Source organism: Lissotriton vulgaris, chromosome 4_1 (assembly GCF_964263255.1).
Source record: "Lissotriton vulgaris chromosome 4_1, aLisVul1.2, whole genome shotgun sequence".
NCBI classification, from domain to species: domain Eukaryota; kingdom Metazoa; phylum Chordata; class Amphibia; order Caudata; family Salamandridae; genus Lissotriton; species Lissotriton vulgaris.
The window spans coordinates 1,137,908,769-1,137,924,768 of record NC_141691.1 but is presented as its reverse complement, the minus strand read 5'-3'; the positions used below and the strand labels follow the sequence as shown (position 1 = coordinate 1,137,924,768).

The following is a 16,000-nucleotide window of genomic DNA, read 5'->3' as shown; positions in this document are numbered from 1 at the left end:
ATTTGGATGCCTAATTCAGAAGGTCCGGGTTGAGGTGAAGCTTCTCGTGGAGCTCTACAGAGAGTTCGAGAAGTGTGGTGAACCTTGGTTTACGATCACAAGTGAGAGCTACTTGATTGAGGGTGAGAGACGTTTGCCTGAGCCTCCAAAACAGAAGCATAAGACGTGAGAGGCAGAAAAGCATAGGCAAATATTTCTGACCAGTTCATAAAGCATTGGCCCTGGATAGTGGGTGTTGGACCCTGGAGTCGAAGTTTGGGCATTTTGCTTTGTCTGCGGTTGCACATTTTGCTTTGTCTGCGGTTGCAAACAGGTCTATCTGTAGAAACCCCCACTTTTGGAAGTATGGGGGAAGGACTTGGGGTGGCGTTTCCAATCATGGACTTATTGTCACATCCTCCTGAAGAAGTTTGGCAAAGTCACTGTATGTTCCTGGTAGGGGTTCAGCTAACCAGCATTGTGTTGTATTGTCCAACGGCAAATGTTCTTAGATAGGAGTGATAATTGTAAAGAGTGAGTCCTCCCCTGTTTTTGTATATAGTACATGGCTGTCATATAGTCCGTCCGGACGAAGACAAGATTGCCTATCAGGTGAGGTAAGAACGCTTTCAATGCTAGGTGAACAGCTTGAAGCTCGAGGTAGTTGGTGTGGAGACCCTGGTGGTTGGTGTCCCAGAGATCCTGAACTTTGAGATCTTCCCTTTAAACAGTTTTTGTGTGCTTCACCACTGCAGGAAGCGATGAATGCAACTGTCTAGCAACACTAGATCTTGTAACTGACCCTGTGACTGAGACCACTGGTGTGCTAGACATTCTTGCAGAGGATGCATGTCCAACTGTACATGTGGTACTATGGTGATGCATGAGGCCATCATGCCTAGCAGATGCATAACTGTTTTTACTGTTAGTTGTTGATTGGTTTGAAGTTGTGGTAGCATTGTCAGGAATTTTGAATCCTTGCTGCATTGGGATAGGCTAATCCCACTTGCGTAAAAGTTATATATGTGATGGCTGGGTAATGTTGGTGCACACACAGAACATTGTATCTGGAGCTGCTAGGAACAGGAACAAACCCAGAGTCTTCCTCAGCTGGAAAGATTCTAAAAGTAAGAGAACATTGTCTGAGCACTCAGGGAATTAATAGCTGAGGACGCGTTTTCATCATGTGTTCTTTATTGTACTTCCATTAATCCATTCTGCCCTTACCAACACGTGGTTTGCCTTTTGCCGGTACAGTAACAGCAGACTTCATCAGGGCTAATCAAGTAATGTTGGAAAACACAGTAATTCTCATACACACCCACTGCCTAGTATGTAGCACTAGGTATGTGTAGTCTGAACGTGCCAGTTTTGTAGGAGAGCACTCCTCTGCATCCGATTCTGTACATCCTTAGATGCAGCCAGCCTGAGGCAGTATGTGCACCTTTTTTTCTATTTTGGGATTTACCACCCTACTTCATACCGGGTCTTTAAATATGTCTGGAACATGTTTAATGACTCCTTTGATCATGGGTAGTATTTGTGTAGACCTTTGTGACTGCTCAAAAGTGTCCAGTAAAAAATCCTCATCAATGGCATCAGAGTGCATTGGAACTCCATGGTAGAGGGCAGCTCTATTTAAAAGATGATTAAACCCCTTACTATCTTCTGGAGGGGAAGGTTTTGTTGAGTAGTACTGAGGATCAGGAATGTCTGGCACATTGTGTGGTGGAAAACCATATAGGTCGTCATCCTTAGGATATTCTGGATTGACATCCTCATCTAAAGGGTGTGCGCGTGTGGCTCTGGTACGTCATTCCCCCCACCTAGATCATACTCCTCGTCAGTGTGGTGTGATGATCAGGAGATTGAACAGGAGAATCTATAGGTTCAATATAAGGAGGGATGGGAGAGGAAGAAGGTGAAGAAGAGGAAGGGTGCATTGGAGAAGTTGCACAATCCTTTTTGGCAGGAACCACAGGTGGAAGTGGCGTATCTGCTGGTCTTTTCTTGTAAGGAATGGCTTCCACATGTACAGTTTTTGGGTTGATATGGACCTTTTTCTGTTTAGGATCTTGTCTAAACAGTTCTTCCTCTTCTACAGTATTTTTCGGCGTCAATTTTCTCGGTGCCGATAGTGATTGTTTAGTGTTCTTTGCTTTAGGAAGAGTTATCGAGTTCTGTAGCAAATTTTTCGGTGCCGAAGGTCGTTTCGGCTTGGTAGGCTTGTTACAGGGTTTAAGCGTCTCTGTATCAGGCCTTGGAGTCTTTGGTACCGATGTTGGAGATTTCAGCGTGGAGACAGGTTTTGTTGGGCCTGCGGCGCCGGACTCTGGCTTTCCATCTTTATTTTTGTAACCGGAAGGTTTTGGAGTCGAAGCTTTCGGATCCGGTACATTTTTTGGCTTCGGCGCCGATTTATCTTTTTGTCTTTGGGCACCGAAGGGCGTTTTTTTTGGTGCCAAGGCACCGGAAGGCGTAGTCTTTTCCTCGGAGCCGAGCCGAAGGCGGGGCGTCAGAGGGTAGATTTCGGTCTCGAATGGGCCCCATGGGCGGAGTGCCGACCGCTGCCTTTGGCTTGGGTAGTGTATGTTGTACAGGGGCAGGGGTGTCGAGATGGAATCGAGTCAACCGAGTCCTCTGCCCCCCGATATGATCTGAAGATCAGGCAAGTCTTCCTCAGAGACAAGTGGAGCCTCGTCCTCGGAGATATCTTCGTCCCCGGAGACGTCCTCTCAGACGATCTCCTCCTCAAAGATGGCCTCTGGTGCTGGTGCTGATCTCATTTCGTGTCGACGGGCCCTCCGATCCCGAATGGTCTTTTTCGATCAGAAGGAGGCACAGGCTGTGCAGGTCGACTCGTCGTGTTCCAGCAATAGACTGAGGTTGCAGACCTCGTGATGGTCGCTTTGAGGGAATTTTGCTCGACATACCGGGCATCTCTTGAATGAAGTTCTGTCCATGAGGCGTAGGCTGTACGGCCGATAGGCCCAACGGCCCGCGTCGACGCACCGGAATGTAGCTGGTGATGTCGAAAAAGTCTATTCAATGTCAAAAATGTTTATATAAAGTTTCACGCTTTGAAGTAGCTGAAAAAGTCTTTTCCAGCCGGAGCGGAAAACTTTCATCCGAACCCATTGGCGGAAAAAAACAATCTGAGGATGGAGTCGATGACCATGCGCAGTATTGTCCAAGGGAGGAGTCATCTATCTCGTGACTACAAAGACTTCTTCCAAGAAGACAACAACCTGCAATCATCCGAGCCCAACACCAGGAGGCGATCTATTGCTAAGTGTACGATCTGCAGCTCATATGCCTCGAACATTGTGTAACCTACATTAAATAAAAATGCACCGATGCCTGGCTGGATGGAAAGAAGAATCTGGGTCAGTATGACAGGCATTGTTTATAGTTAGACAGAATAAGCATGAATAGGCTGAAAATGGTACAGCATCTTTTGGATGAAAATTTCAGAAAGTGGCTTTTGAGAATAGAAGATCCCCTAAGAAAACCCATCCTTTCATACAAAAAACCGACAGCACTACTCTAAAGTTAGTGGTTATGATCTTCTGGCAGCCTTACAAGTTAAATTACTCTGGTGCTTATAGAGTTGGTTAGATTCCCAATTGCATTTGATGCACCACATGCATTTTGATTACTGAAATGCACCTCCACAAGGCAGGCAAATTAGGTTTATGATCAGCTGTTGTGGAAATAGGTTTAAAGTAGTGTAATACTGGTATTTAAAGTAGGATAGTAATTTCCAGCACTAGCAACGGCAGACAGGGAAAAGCACCCTAGTTCCAGCGGAAAGCCATATTTATATTGGGATTTGCCCAGTTTCATGAATCAGGAGGCACCCATAAAGCTGGCGCAATAAAAGTTAATACAACACAATGCTTAGCTGAGGGAAAACTGTTGCTATCTGAGCAAAAAATCAACATGGTGTCTGTCACTACAGAATATTCACAACCACCTCAATTCACAAGTCATTTATTATACGGAATTGAAGAGCTAACGGTAAAGATAAAAAAGATCGGAATTGCAAAAGTAAATGCACAACGGAAAATATAAGTCATTCCACAAAGAACTAGTAGGACTGACTTTGAAACCTTACTTATTCATTTGGATAGGTCTGGTTGTGTCAGCCACACCTTTCTTCATTTTAAACAAACTGAATTTATAAAAAAAACTGTGCATGAAGATTGCTAAAAGCGGTTTTCTATATCACTGTCTGCATCTTCCCATCTGCAGGTCTGCAGTACATCTACACATTTTACATTTTTTCAATTTTCAGCACACTGTTTCAGAAAGGTATGGTTCATGTGGGACAAGATCTTACCATTGGAAGAGGCATAAAGAGATTTTAGAGAACATCCGCTGATCTTCAGAGAAGGTAGTCTATTCCTTTCACAGTGGAGCACTTCAAGACTGTCCATTGCTGTTACATCCAGCTCATTGAGCTCGTTGTCCCGAACATCCAAGTGGGTCACATGAGGCAGGGCATCGGTACCATCCACCAATAATTCCTTTATTCTGTTCATTCTTAGTGAAATAAAACAGACCTTGGTAAAAAAATTGTTTTATAGTTTTTATACACTACCAAATCATTACACAAAAAGATGTTTTTCTACCATTAATTCCTTCTAATGTATTTCAAGTCTTTAAAAACAAGTGGAAGAAAAATACAACTGCACTCACTACACACACACAGCTCACTTCTGCTTTTGCTTACAAAAAGTAACTTGTTTATACCCATGGCTCTCAGAAACCCATTTGGAGTTGGTAGCTTACCACTTACAAGCAAGCTAACCTTATGGATCAGGATAGTCTAGCAATTTACTTAGCCCTAACAGTAGATCCTCTGGCATGTAGTTTATAAGATTTATTTTTTTACCCTCCTTTCTTTTATTTTTATTACCCTTTTATAGAAAAGCAGACAAATTTGAGTGTCCGAAGTGTAAGGGTGAACTGTTATTTCAAATATTAAGTGCTATGGGTCAATCATGGTAAGTCTCAGCCGGTCTGGGGAGAGGAAGGTATTTCCTCAAACACCATATTCCGAAAAAAAAGAAAAAATAATCCTGAGAGACTTATTGTGCGGAACACACCTCTAAATTCAGGACCAGAGGGATTTCAGTTAACACTCTAAACAATTAATGACGTTTGTGATAAGCTCAATATACAGGTCCAGAAACCTTTTTGTAACTAATTTGGATTGCGAAATATTTTATAAGTTTGCTACCATCAATGAGCAGGTTTAGAATTATTTCCCCTCAACTAGGAACACAACTTTTAAGTGCCTTCTGAATATTTCACTCATATCCTTTAACTTCAGAGGTTTGAATGCTACAGTTGTAGCAGTGCTGATTGGGCAAGAGCGTTGTGTGCACAGAGGGGTGGGGGGTGTTGTCTTGCATCGTTTTCCAGCTGGAGCATCCATGATACATCCGTTCTAGAATGTGGTTCTAGTTGTACAGAAAACAGAAATTCTTCTTTCAAGTCAAACAACTACTTCTGTGTGTCTGGCTTTATGGCCCTCCCAGTGCAACAGAATTCTGAAGCCTTCTTAAAAATTGTCAGATAGACCTTTTAGAGGTAAAACCACATTGGTCAAAGTACTTCACATTAATCTCCACATACAGAGCAGAGAGTTAAGGTTTATGCTATGACCTCCTTCAACATTTTAACAAAAGAAATTGAGCAATTGGAGGTCCCTTAAGGTAGTAGCTTGATTGTTTGCGAGTAATGACTTTTGAGGCCTATTGTGGATCTCTTACAATTAACTACACTCTAGTTGATATTTCTCTACCTTCATGCAACATCATTCACATTCGATAAATACTGCACTGAAAACTCACAGCGACAGAGACCTTCCTGACTTTCTCGGATGGCATTTTGCAATTGTTTGCACGATTAATACCCCCTGCTTTCAATATATCCAGGTTTACTCTAATTACTGCTAACATAAATAGGTCAATTACAAACATCCTTATTAAGGTCACTCGCTGATATCCTTAACTGCTTAAAATAATTTGGTAGCCTATTTTCCATTTAAGGCCCTCACTAGGAGCAGCCATGTAAATGTGATATTGTTTGCACCTGGAAAAAATGAGACTCTGAATTTACTGGGTGTAATAAATACCATCCTTTTGTGACATTTTGAAGAATAACTTTTAGATTTTGGCCCTTTTAGATGTTGGCCCTTATTGTACCAAAATCCACATGTTCCAGTAAAATATTTGGAATTTCCACTAACTTGACTGATAAATATCGGCAGGTGTGACCCGCTGCAATCACTAAGCCCATAACTGCGATATGTGCTTTAACCACAGTAAGCACACATAGCACAATTAACCGGGCTGCTGGTATTGCGAGCCTAAGTGTTTACTGAATTACTGTTAGAGGGCCTCCTCAAGCTTCCTCACCCTTTCCAGGACGTCTAATTATAAGACCTATTGATGTTTGTAGTCTAACACGTTGCCTCCTCCGGGGTCCTTTCCAAGATCCCAAAGTATAAGTTCATTGAGTTTACTAATAGTCCTCAATCATTTTCCTCCTAAACTTGAAAATTCTGCAGGTATCATTTAAGTACACGTGGTCTTTCTCAGAATGGACATTCAGTTATCAGAAGAAAGGTCTTTTTGGAATAAGGAATCTCAGATTGCAGTGTCAAAAGGCAACACCACTGCACTTCTTCATCTTAGCCTCAAACAATATACACGCCATCTCAAACACAAGTAGATGATGGACGGAGCACTGTAACTTTTCAGACACTCACCCCCAGTCACAGATCTGGGTTGAATCCATCATCATTCTTTAGCGCACTCCACCACATCAGTGCAGACCCAGCTATATGCAAATCAGTCTTGACCCTGTGCCTCATGGGAACAGTGCAAATTTACTTTTACCCACATTCCAGTAACTTCGCTTGCTCTGCCCCATCTCAATTGGTTTCTTACACAGAGGTACCTGTTGCCTCAACATTGTAACGTAAACGAAGACTATACAAATTTGGTAGCCCAAATATTTTGTAAAGCAGAATAAACTTAATATTGAGGGTCTGACCATGAAGATCACCAGCTATACCTTCATTGAACACTCTTCTGAAATATTCAATGTTATTTTGCACTTCACGATTATCCTTCCAGACCTGCTTTGGTTCACATGCATTACAGCTAAATATTTTAGACACTAAATAACACAATATCTCTTCCTGCACTGTCTTTTCATTCCCCTCTTAGTCTTAACCGATTCGCCGCGGGGCGTATTTGACACGAGCGGACAGTCAGGGGCATGGAAGGGGTTAAACTTCGAAGATGACTCTTATGAGATCCTAACTGACCCCTCCTTGAGCAACCCCAGGTCAATCCTTGGATATCTTAGCTCCCCAGGTTTCAATCCTACCCAATCCAAAGGCCTCAAAGGAGACAGTACATGATCTTCTGGGCAAGTGTAAGGAAATGTCTCATTTTGTATAGTCACCCCTAACGTTTTGGATTGATGCTGCTTTTTGTCGACTGAGAGTGCACTGAGGCCTGCAAAAAGACCTCAGTATCAGTGCCTTGAACTTAAAATATGCATGCTTGATTGGCTTCTGCCAAATTGGCATAAACTAACTTAATTGTAAGTCCCTAGTATGTGGTACCCAGGACCTGTAAGTAGGTGGTCGGCCCAGGTACTGCAGCGCTGCTTGTGCCACCCTAGATGAGAGAAAGGTAAAAAAACATGGCCCCCAGCATTGCTCAATTTATACAAAAAATAAAAATAATTCCAGGGTTCTTCCCAGGAGGCCACTGTAGCTTGCCATGCTGCCAATTATAGTAACGTGGTACAAAAGGGGGGTTAAACCCAGATCTGTTGACTGGGTGTGAGTGTTTGATTGGTTCAGATGCTCCGTCCATCACCACCCCCTTTTGTACCGCTTTGTTCGCCATAAGTTGGCAGGGTATGCTCCGACGTGAGTCCCTTGCTCACTTTGCCACTGGATTCAAGCAAGCCTGGCTGAAGACGGCTGAAATGCCAGAAACCGGTCCTAGGAAGCTTGAATCCGGTCCAGGGAAGGCATGGCTTGGCAGTTCGGGCTGGACTGTTCCCATGAGGCACAAGGTCAGACTGATTTGCATATGGCCATGTCTGAACTGGGGTGGCAGAGTGGGCTAAAGAACGGTGATGGATTAAACCCAGATCTGTTGACTGGGTGTGAGTGTTTGATTGGTTCAGATGCTCCGTTCATCACCACCCGCTTTTGTACCGCCAATGATAGTAACATCACAAATACTAACCATCACACTCCTACAAGGTTGACAATTCAAACTATTCTAGGCCCGAAAGCTATAAGAATGGCTTGGGTGGCAGGTAATAGTCACTTTTAACGTATATTAAATTAATGATGGACTGTTCTAAATTAGCCAAACAACGCCACCATGCGGCAGACTGTTACAAGTGCCTGAGTCAACAATAAAGTGCCGGGCCAAGCACCGGAAACTACCAGCTCAAATTAAGCACCGCCATTGCAGACTGGAAGAGCAGTTTTAAACCGCTCACTCAATGTTGAGACTTAAAACAATGGCAAAGCCCAATCCTCCCTTTATAATATTAATATAAGTCACCCCCCTCAGATAGGACTATTGCGACCAAAGGGAGGGTACTGTACATTAGAAAGCAACAGTAAAAACTTGCAATTGTCATTTGTACGGAGGAAAAGGCTAGTAATTGGCAAGTGCAGAGTGCTGGTTGACATCTCAGCCCTGCTAAACCGGACTAGGACAACAAAAGTTAGCCCTATAAGGTATCAAACAACTAGTTATATTAAGCCCGACTTCGTGCTGATGTCAAAATGTATGCAATATGTTGTGGTGTGCCATTTTTAAAATGTTGCCACTTTGCTGCACAAAGTTTCCTGTGCCAATTCATGATTGCAAACGGGGTCTGTCCCCTAGACCGCTTTTAGCCCTCCTTGGAGACGTGTAAATAACTTCCAGGAAAGGACACAACAGAAGACTGCAGGAAGTCACATGGGAGTTGGCCCAAAAGGCGATATTGGAAGAGAAAATTGCTTCTGAAGGGAAAATAGCAAACACTTGGGAGAGGGGCAGCTCTATTTTTTAGGTAGACAGGCTAGCACTAGTGACAGAGCGGTGAAGCCAGATGTTAAACAGAATTTTCAGGGGCGAGTAGATCCCTTTTTAGCCACATCTCTGATTTGGGCTATGGAGCTTTGCACATCGGGAGAAGGGTTCTGTCATGCTGGGGGTAGGCAGAATGGAGCCTTCTCGGAAAGCCAGATGGCACGCTTCACTGGAAGTAGTCATCAGGAAGAGTTACCCATTGGTTAGTGACTACGAGCTTCTCAGAATGGGATTTTCTGAGCATAAGAGTTACCCATTGGTTAGTGACTACGAGCTTCTCAGAATGGGATTTTCTGAGCATAAAAAGGAACTCCTGGCACCCAGAACTCAGATCTAGTCGGATTGGAGAAGAGGGCTGAATAGAGAGAGGCTGCATCAACATGGACTGCACCTGCAAAGAAAAGGACTGTGCCTGCTGTGTTCTGCTTGTGGAGAAGTTGACTCCTGAGCCCAGCCGAGGCAAGATACTCCAAGGGTCTGTTGGTTGAACTATTTGCAACACAGGACCACAACAGCAGAAGAAGCCTGCTGGGGTGAGTTGGTAGCCAAGATTCCTGGACCTTCTCATCGCTGCCATGCAGCCCAGGGGACCAGGACCAGATGCTCAAATGATGCCCCCGAATCTGCTGGACCCGGGGAGGCGGGGGGGAGGTCATTGGAATGCAGCTATATCGCCCAAAAGGCAACCACCAATGAAACTGCTGCACTGGGCGAATGGACTTCCTCCATGATTGAAAGGACTTTGATGATGCAGACCCCTGTGCTCAAGATTGCATCACCAAGCCCGTGGACCGAGGAGTAGCCCCAGAAGACCCCCATCAACAGCACAGCATCTTCAGCATCCTGTGTCCCTTGCATCGGGACCACTCCATAGAAGTCAGTGGCAAGGAGCCACTGATGCTTGAACTGAAGACTGCTATTCTCAGGGAGGTAACTGTTTCTGTGGCCCTTGCTGGTCCCCCTGACTGCCTCCCTGCTGGAGTTAGTCGACTAAAGTAACTCAGAGTAACTGTGTTGATACGGAAGTTTTTCTTGAAATTCGTTGAACTTGCAAATGCTTGTTCATGGTTAAGTAAAAAGCTGTGATTTACTATACCTTGTAAATAAAGTATCTTCAGAACCCTCCAGTGGATCTTTTATCGTTTTGGTGTCTAAAATTAAATAAAAATTCACTCTATTTTTATAAATTGGTGTCAGATTTCTTAAGTGTCTCATTTTTTTCATCAATTGTGTTGGTGTTGTTTAAATGCTTTACATTTGCTCCTTTATATAAACTTGAATGCTCAGAGCCACAGCTACCTAGGGTTGAACTATGATTAAATAAACAAACCCCGACTGGTCCTAAAGGGGTTGCTAGTGTCTTACACAGTGAAGTTACACAACCACACCATATAATACACCTAGTTTCCTCACAGCAAGAATGTGTTTAATTTGTAACTGGCTCTCACTCCCATTAAACTTAACAAATGTTATGTTATGTTATATGCTGTTTTATACCGCGCTCAATTACTACCGGAGTATCCTTGTGCGAATAGACCGCTGGGGAACCCGTCCTGGCTTTCCCTGTGAGATGGTCCCTACTGGGTATCTCCAAGGTAAAACCAGGCATCCCCGGCGTATGTGGGGGGCCGTTGTGGAGATGAGGCAAGCTAATGCCCAAAGTTGCCGAGTGTGATCCCTGGTTAGAGTAGGCACCGAGGTGAGAATTATCGAGTCCGCTGACCCTGGTCCACAACCCTGCCGCATCGGGAATTGAACCCTGGTCCCGGGCCGTCCTCTGCTCCCGGGTCTGCCGCCTCTAACCAGTGAGCCACACTACTCCATTGACTGGACTTATTTATGTACTGGATGCACGTCAGAAACACAAACATGTGCCGTTAGATCAAATTAGACCATTATTAGTTTTTTTTTGGCTAATACTATTGATTTATCTAAATAAACACCATTGTGATTTCTTGCCTTCAAAATTATTCCTTGTGGAATTTTCTCAACAGGAGAGGTGTGCAGTTTCTACCGCAAAGAAAAATGGGGCCTTACAATGCTACAAACTACTTTATCCAAGTTTCTAAACAATTCTCAGTGTTGCTTCCCTTCAGTCTCTCCAACAAAATCACTATTCTCGGATTACTTCGTAAATAGCAGTCCGCATCCTCTGCTTCATGCTCAAGGTTTGTGCTATGTATACCAGGATGCTGCAATGTATGCGTCTCCTACTGCAGCATCCTACTGCACAACAGACACTCTGCCTTCCAACTCTGTCGTAGTCTCGGAAGGTATTGCCATTTACTGGTAGATTTACATTTAGTTCTTTCATGTTGCCCCACACAATGTTTTGAGAGTAATTCATCATTAAAATGACTGTAATAAATATTGCCTCCACATATTAACTCCATCAGTTTCTTTGCATTCTCCTTCTCCCATGCCAGCCCCACCCTACCCCCATATATCCCTACACTCAGAGTCTCCTGAAAAGCTAAGCTAGTTTCACCACTGTCTACCTTATTCATGTTTTCAATTATTTATCAATAACTCAAGAAATAGTTATTATTTAAGTAGAGGTGTTCTCTCCCTCTGTGAACCTTGAATTATTCCGTACTGTACCTGCCATCATAGGTGGAGGCATCTAGTCACCTAGTGGCATCAAAGCTATCTCTTTTGACTGCTTTGCTGTTACAGGATCATTAACTCAGGGGCATAAATAAGCAATATATAAATGAAAAGTGGATTTAAATCTAGCATATACGTTTTAAAACGTGAACAAGGAAAATATGTTACTTTGTCAATGGGGATAATTGTTTTTCAAACCACTTGAGAACAAGAAAGGGACAACTGTGGCAGCAGCCCAAAGCATATAAAAAGCAGTACACAGACAGAACTTGCACTGTATTTATAGTAAAGGGCAGCGTCAGCAAATCTTGCTTCTATGTCAGCTGGTGTGCAAAACCTAGGAAGTGGCGGAAGCAGCAACAGTGGCAAATGAAAAAGTTAGTGAGGAAGTGAGTAAGTGAGTAAGTGAAGGGAGGCAGGACAGACAGGTGAGGGTGTCATAAGGGACACAAAAAAGTTTATTTGATACGCAAGAATGAAAGGAGGAAAGATCAATGAAGACAGACCAATGGAAGTAGAGGGCTAACTTAAAGTTCATGTAAGCATATGATATACATATTTTTTGTAAAATCAAAAGGTCTTGGCTCATTTCCAACCTAAAAAAAACAAAGCAATTTGGGATACTGGCCTTTGAGTAGAGAAAGGCAAAACAAAACAGAAGGATATGAGGTATCCCTCTGTGCAGAGGCAACAGACAACTAAAGAATGCAATTAATGGGCTCAATGTAAATGAGCCAGCAGTGAAATGGAAAATTAAACAGAAATGTACTCATATTGCGGATACCCGATGTCAAGAGAAGTTAAAACAGAAGTCTAGTCTAGCCTAGCCTTCTCGTGCCAGTTTTTCTTGCATGATACAAATACCCAAGAACGCAATCTGCCTTTCAAATCTTGGACTGCGTCTGCATCACACTAAGACAACACAACCATTGTAGAAAAGAGTAAAAGGTAGCATACTTCAGAGTTTCCCAATTGTGCTCAACGGGAATCAGCAGAATAACTTGGCATGGTGTTTACTCTTTTACGTACGGGACGAGCTGAAAGATTGTTTTTGCCCTTTCTGCTTATTTCAAGGCAAATATTTGCTTCCACAGTCCTCAACGTGATATAAAAAAATAACAGTTATGCTGTGAATCTGTGCATTAGGTTCTTCAACGTTCAACAACCTGAAAAATATACTGAACTGAGAAGACAGAGAAAAATTATTCTCAATAAACCAGTACGGATAAACACATCCAAGTTCTGTTACCATCAGAAGCAACAATTTTAAAACATAATTTCTCGATTTAGTGAAGCTTTAAGCATCTCTAGAAATATGGAATATGCACTCTGCCATCAAATTAATTTACCCAGCAATGACACTAGATATGCCATCATGTTAACAGTAAAGCTAGGGTGAAAGGTCTCCGGAGAGCCGAGGATTTAGCCTTGTAAATATGTACCTTAAGTCCACATGTTTAATGTGTGGCATTCTCCTCAAGGATTGGAGCCGGAGCGTGTCCATAGAGTTCCCAGCCATGCATAGTTTGTCCATGGAAGTCAGGTTCTCCAGCACCACTGGGACGTCCGTGAACTCGTTAAAAGAGAGGCCCAAGTAACCGAGCTGATGCATAGTCTCAAGTTCTTCTGGAAGCGTCTCTAGGCAATTCCCATCGAGCAGAAATGTCTGCAAACTGCAAAAAAGGAAAGGGGTGGATGAAGACAAAAGGAACACAATAGCTGTGGACAGCAACCTCCCGAGCCAACAGCAGCTGTGAAACCGGCAATGATACACAAGGCTCACAGAATGGAAAAGGGCAACACGAGCAAGAAGCAAGATGCAATATTTGGCACAACATTTGCAAAGTCGCATTGATACCCTGTGTGGCACAGAGAGAATTCACTTCCCACTATTGCAGAAAAAGGCATTATACCAAACTGTGCCTGCCTGTGGAGAAAACCAAATCAAGTTACTGTTTAAAGTAAAGGACTTTCAATGATTCAGTTCAAACTACAGCTTACAAGGACGCGGCGACTATGGTATGCTCAACCTTCACATTAGTCAAAGCTGGAGCCATCAACCATGCAGCAGTGCGAAATGACCCAGTTTTCCCAAGCATCAGAATCTCATGCACTATTAAGAATAGAACTGCAGCAACACAATGTACATAGCTTACGTTAATGGTGCCCTGAGACCGTACCTTACCTCAAGCTGCCACTGCACTAATGAGATGCATTTAGGGAGCTCTAGTGCCATTCAACTCGAAGGACAAGGCCTGTATTTGCTCTAACAGACCAACCTCAATGTTCGTCTGTAAAAGCAAATTCAGTCACTGAAACCGTAGGAAAAAGAAGAAAGTGGGAGATGTGGTGGTTGAGTGCGTGTTTCATAGATGGCCAGTAAAAATGGCTCAAAGCAAGGTAGATGCATACTCCCACCTCAAAGGCCTAACACAGGGCAAGTAAACGAAGGAGATTTAACCTCACTACACCAAACAAAAGAACCAGCATTAGGTTCTAGACAGACGCACTGAGAACAAAGGGGTTCTAAGCAGGGACAGACAACCTGACGTTTCAAATACTGAAAAAGAAATTTGATTGTGATGAATTGTTTTCGTTTTGTATGAAACACCCTCTACCACACGCTGCTCCATGCACATTGGTAGTACTAGTATCCTGGGTCTGTCCTTGGATGGTATCCCTAGCTCCCTTAGGCAAATGGGATAATCAATACCTTCTTAAATATTAGATTGAACACTATAGGGCAGACTTCATTCACAGTGCCAAGTGTTGTAGATTTTGGTTCCTGTTCCAAATGATTTACAACTTAGAGGAACTTTTGGAAGTGATACATCCTTTGCAGAAATCCAAATGCCACGATACATCAGTTCATTGGAAAAATTCACATCATAAAAGTCACTGAGACTTTACCCTCTGGCTGCTACCGTCACGCCCCTGCTCTAGTTCAGAAATGAGGAGAGTAGACGAAAAAGGCATCCATGCCACAGCTAAAGTTTCTAGGTTAATTGCCAAATTATTAGGTTAATGCATTTCGAGACAGAAAGAAAGGGAGGAGAGTAAAAGGTTATCGGAACCCGTGATGCAGGTCAGATGTGACCAGGAAAACAGGAGAGCGCTAAGCAAATCGTGTTATCTCTTTCCTCCAGCAGAACCACAATGATAACCATAATCCTGCTACAAGTTCCAATCACAAGCATAGTGGTGTGCGGCTACCCAAAAAATGACTAAAGAGTAAAGCATCCATCATTCAACTAAGATTATGTAGCGAGCATTACAGGATGTTTCAATCTTAGACAAGTTCCTACACAACTTACAGTTGACTCTAAACGGTTCATCACACTTTTACCATAACCTTTTTCAAGAAGCAGGGGCATAAGATCAGATGGTACTATCAAACAACTACAACACCTCCCTAAAAACATGATCATTAAAGAGAAACTGCTCGGTGTCCAGGGATATCATTTTGACAGTCCTATGTTCCCTGACAGACAGAAATCAATATTTATGAGCAACAGAGGGTGATTCATGGATCTAGAACAAGAAACAAACTTTAGTGCCTCAATGCTCAGAGACTGAACGGTAAGCAGACCAGAACTTATACAGACAACATAGATGTTTTCTTCAAAGAATACAAATATGTCTGGGGAACCTAACCTATGGGAAAGGAATATGCTACCTACCAGTATGCATCTGTTCTTGGCATGTAGGGCTGCTGACATTCATATCTATGCATAGATAGCCGCCTAGTGTTGGGTCCGGATGATTGCACATTGTTGCCCTGGAAGAGTCTTCGAAGTATCACGAGATAGGTGGCTCCTCCCCTGGACTACAGTGTGCATGGGCATCCTCTCCATCCTCAGATTGTTTTTCGCCATTTTGGCAGAGATGGAGTTTAATACAGTAAGTGATGACCATGCCTGAGAATGATTCTGAGCTCTACATCTGCGACAGGCACCGGGGAGGAGGGGGGGCGATATGAATGTCAGCAACCCTACATGCCAAGAACAGATGCATACTGGTAAGTAGCATTTTCCATTCGAGGCATGTGGGCTGCTGAATTCATATCTGTGCATAGAATAAACAGCAGTTACCTCCTTAGCGGTGGTTGCCCGTGCCAGCTGCAGCAGTCTGAAAAAGGGTTTTGAGATCAGCCTGTCCTACAGCAGCTTGCTATTTGGAGAGTACATCTACGCAGTAGCGTTTGGTAAATGTATGTATGGTGGTCCATGTGGCTGCTCTATATATATCCTCTAGGGGAATGTTACCTAGGAAAGCCATGGATG

General features: G+C 43.3%; 1 protein-coding gene across 1 annotated transcript in view; it reads right to left on the bottom strand.

Annotated features, from left to right (window-relative positions):
* PHLPP1 (PH domain and leucine rich repeat protein phosphatase 1) overlaps positions 1-16,000 on the bottom strand; it is a 479,370-nt gene that overhangs the window by 265,554 nt on the left and 197,816 nt on the right. Inside the window, exons 5-6 of the mRNA XM_086965387.1 lie at positions 13,160-13,390; positions 4,322-4,524 (exon numbers count right to left, since the gene is read on the bottom strand). Of these exons, the coding sequence (XP_086821513.1) occupies positions 4,322-4,524; positions 13,160-13,390 (434 nt within the window). The remainder of the gene's footprint in view (positions 1-4,321; positions 4,525-13,159; positions 13,391-16,000) is intronic.